General features: G+C 43.3%; 1 protein-coding gene across 1 annotated transcript; it reads right to left on the bottom strand.

Moving 5' to 3' along the window:
- Positions 1–968: 968 nt before the first annotated feature.
- Positions 969–3,372, bottom strand: BCDIN3D (BCDIN3 domain containing RNA methyltransferase). The gene is made up of 2 exons (XM_081934877.1): positions 3,149–3,372; positions 969–2,493 (listed from the first exon to the last, which is right to left on the bottom strand). The coding sequence occupies exons 1-2, from the start codon at positions 3,365–3,367 to the stop codon at positions 1,909–1,911; spliced, it is 804 nt and encodes a 267-aa protein (XP_081791003.1). The 5' UTR covers positions 3,368–3,372; the 3' UTR covers positions 969–1,908.
- Positions 3,373–3,686: the final 314 nt, after the last annotated feature.

The raw sequence follows: 3,686 nt of genomic DNA on the forward strand, positions 1-3,686 counted from the left end.
TGATTAATACGTTAAATGTCATGTACTACGATGGATTTACAACCTGTTGTGGGTTGTTTGTAAAATTCTTTTTCAGCGCTATTGTAACTTCAAATGGTCTCCAAACAGGGCAGTTGTCTGTCTGTATAGCCATTTCATGGATTCTCTATTTCCATGGGATCACTTAAGATTTGAAACGCAGTCAGATGGGCTAAATCTCTTTTACTGCCCGATAAGCCCATCCTATTAGACCTGATGGGACAGGTAAATATAACCTGGCGGAAGTAATCCCTCCAATAACCCAGGCTCATGCTATCTAGGACTTTAAAAGTTAAAACCAACACACTGAATCTCGAAGTAAACTGGCAACCAATGCAGCTCACAGAACAGAGTTTTAGGAGAATACATAACTGTCCACTCCACATTTTGCACCAGTTGAAGCTTTTGGATACTCTTCAAAGGGAGCCCCATGTAGGGTGTGTAGTCCATCTGGGAGGTGACCAGAGCATGTGTAATTGAGAGCAATCTCCTGATCTAGAAATGGGTACAACTGATAATACAGTACAAAGTTGCTCTAAGACCCTCCTAGCCACAACAGCCACCTATTTTCAAGCAAGAGTCATGAATCCAGAAGGACCGCCCAGACTGAAAACACACAAAACATAGCAATGAGGATTGCAGCAATATAATCATTTCACTGGTTTTACTTCCATAGCAATATCTATGGAGATTCTCAAATCATCCAGATCATGGTTGTTCAGTTCTGAAACTGAGCTGAAGAAGCTTCTTGGATGAGAGATGAAATGTTTTTCAAGGAAAAAAGTTTTATCAAAGTAGTTGAATAGCATTCAGCCCCCTTTCCAGTTCTGGAGCATGCCTCCACAGTTCTCCCTAAAAAGCATTGCTGTTTATATTAGCAAAATATAAATTTTATCAAAACATAAAATATAGAACCAGTATAGAGGCAAAAGAAAAAGCCAAAAATGGTATGAGTCTTTATTTTAGAAATAATAGGATTCAAATTTCTGTGATGAAAAAAGAATCATTAAAATGGTGAGATACAGAAACCCAAGCATATATGTTTTCCTGTTTCTGGAGGATAAAAACATTAAACTTTGTTCCTATCTAGTGGGAATTCTCTGTGCAGAATCTGTCCCCAAAATTTTGAGACTGCACCATGAGTCAAGATATATTGGTAAATTTGGAAAATAATTTCTGATATACTGTAAAAATGTATGATAGAATAGAATAGAATAGAATAGAATAGCATAGCATAGCACAGCATAGCATTCTATTCACAATTTCTGGAAGCAAGTTGTTCCACTGATTAATTGTTCTGTCAGGAAATTTCTCCTTAGTTTTAGGTTGCTTCTCTCTTTGATTAGTTTCCACTCACTGCTTCTTGTTCTACCCTCAGGTGTTTTGGAGAATAACTTGTCTCCTTCTTCTTTGTGGCAGCCAGTGAGATATAACACTATCATGTCACCCCTGGTCCTTTTTTTCATTAAATTAGACATACCCAATTGCATCAACTATTCTATGTATGTTTTGCCTCCACTCCCCTAATCATCTTTGTTGCTCTTCTCTGGCCCCATGTTATTCTTACAGTTCAATCACAGCATAGCACAAGAGTTGGTTCTCCCAATAACTTGCCATTTTCCCTTTGACTAAATGCAAGAATATAGGTTAAAAGTCTTCCTGTCCAGTTGTGTTCAAATCTAGGGGGCAGTGCTCATCTCCGTTTCTTGGCTGAGGGAGCCAGCATCGTCCAAAGACATTTTTGGTGGTCATATAGCCAGAATGGCCATATTGCCAAAGATGCACAGAACACTGTTACCATCGCACCATCTCAACAAGCCATCATGCCATCAATGCTATCATCATCATCGAGCCAACATGTCCCTTCAAAAAGAAAATACAAATCCTGAATTACCCCAAATGTTTTTTCTCTTTTGATTTAAACAGCAAGAGGCTCCTGTCCCAGCTGGTGCTTCCAAAGCAACACACAAACTCCATGGCACAGTCTCTCGTCAAGATCTGAGTTATCTTCTCAGTCATGTTCCCTTTGATGGTGAGCGAATGGAAATGGTCAAAGTCATTCCGGCCCAACTTCCTCAGGCGCCGAGCAGCTGCGCGGTAGCATTTCCATGGCTGAGGTTCAAGAAGTAAATACGTACATTTAGTTGCAAGGCAAGATAAGAATTTCACCAGACCACTGTCCCCGTGATTCAGATGGATCCACATAGTTACAGACATGCAGAAGCAAATGTCAAACCAACAGCAACCAAACTTGTTCAAGTAGGAGGTCAGCAGAGTCTCTCTTGCATTGGGGTCCATAAAATCGAGAGTGGTGTAGGAAATAGAACCAAGGAAAGGGCTGCGTTGTTTGGCTCTCTCAATCAGGTCTGCATCAATGTCACAGCAGAGGAGGCGGAAGTCCGTTCCATCCGCAGAATGCTCCGGATTGCTATGGTTAAAGCCAAGGAGGTGCTTATAGAGGGCAACACTGAGTTCCTGAAGAGAGGAGAGAGAGAAATATCTCAACTTTTGCTCTAACATAGTTACCCATCCCTAGACTAACTGTAATGGCCCCTCTATGATCCTAAACAAAGTCCAACAACAGTATAGTTCATGACTCCAGCAACTCAGATTCAATAGGACACTGGCTGAGTCCATCCTGGCCAACTGGCTAACCTAATAAAGGAAATTTGATTGTCTATATAAGCATCTGCCTATATAAGTCTAAATCAGACTGTCTATATAAGCATCCTATTTCTTAGGGGTTTCTTGAAGTGAGCCACTTATGGGCTTATAAATGAAGTATAACTGAACTATGTCAAATCATCTCTGTCTTTTGTCAATTATTGCTGGGGAATTGATGAGCTGATCCAACACTTTTGGAACATACTAGGATGGGAAAGCCTGACCTACAAAGAACGCTTTGCAATTTCTTCCAATATAGATAGCCCGGATTTGCCAGATAAGCTTTGCAGTTGGGTTCGCTGGGCTTCGAGAAATTGATGCCGAGATCAATAGTAATATGAAAATAATTGATTGTGCACGCAAGAGCTGAATACCCCTTTGCAAGCGAGAAGAAACCAACGGGGAAGCAACTGCAGTGTATGCAAAGGTGCTGAAACCTCACTTCCCGCTCCTTTCTCTTTCTTACCCCCGAATTGCATCCAACATCCAGACCCAAAAGGGGACCCGCACGCGGGCTTGGGAACAACTCGCTCAAAAGACTCGCGGGTAAGAGGCAGACGCGTCCTTCGGGCGGATGGAAGCAGGAATAGTTGGAGAAATTTCCGTACGGCGCCGCCCCGCCGGGCAGAACCGGGGGCTCGGCGTCTGCAAGAACCTTGCAGCACGCGCTCAAGGGCGCTGCCATGTTAGGGGCCGGTAGCCTTCCGTTCCGACTAGAAACCGAGCAGCAGCAGCAGAGGTTCCGGTGGGGGGGGGAGGAGAAAGGGACGGGTTAATATAGCAAAGCTTTTAAACACGAAAAGGAAGGAAGGAATCGAAACAATTCCCCCACCATCCCCACCCCTACATACACAAACACACACCCGCGCGCGTTCGCTTTGAGGTTTCAATAGACGCAGGGTTACCCCCCCCCCCCCAAAAAAAACCGGACGACTACGTGGTGGCTGCAAACAGTTGGGGACCTAAAGGAGCGGACATAAAAGGAAGGGTGAGAGGCAGAAGCA

The sequence above is a fragment of the Natrix helvetica genome (assembly GCF_964273705.1).
Source record: "Natrix helvetica genome assembly, chromosome: 1".
NCBI lineage: Eukaryota > Metazoa > Chordata > Lepidosauria > Squamata > Natricidae > Natrix > Natrix helvetica.

Bases quoted from the DNA above. Each gene is read 5' to 3' on its own strand.
- BCDIN3D (XM_081934877.1), bottom strand. From the start codon at position 3,367: ATGGCAGCGCCCTTGAGCGCGTGCTGCAAGGTTCTTGCAGACGCCGAG. The intron at 2,494-3,148 runs GTAAGAAAGAGA...TCCTCTCTTCAG, and splicing joins ATGTTGGATGCAATTCGGGG to GAACTCAGTGTTGCCCTCTA.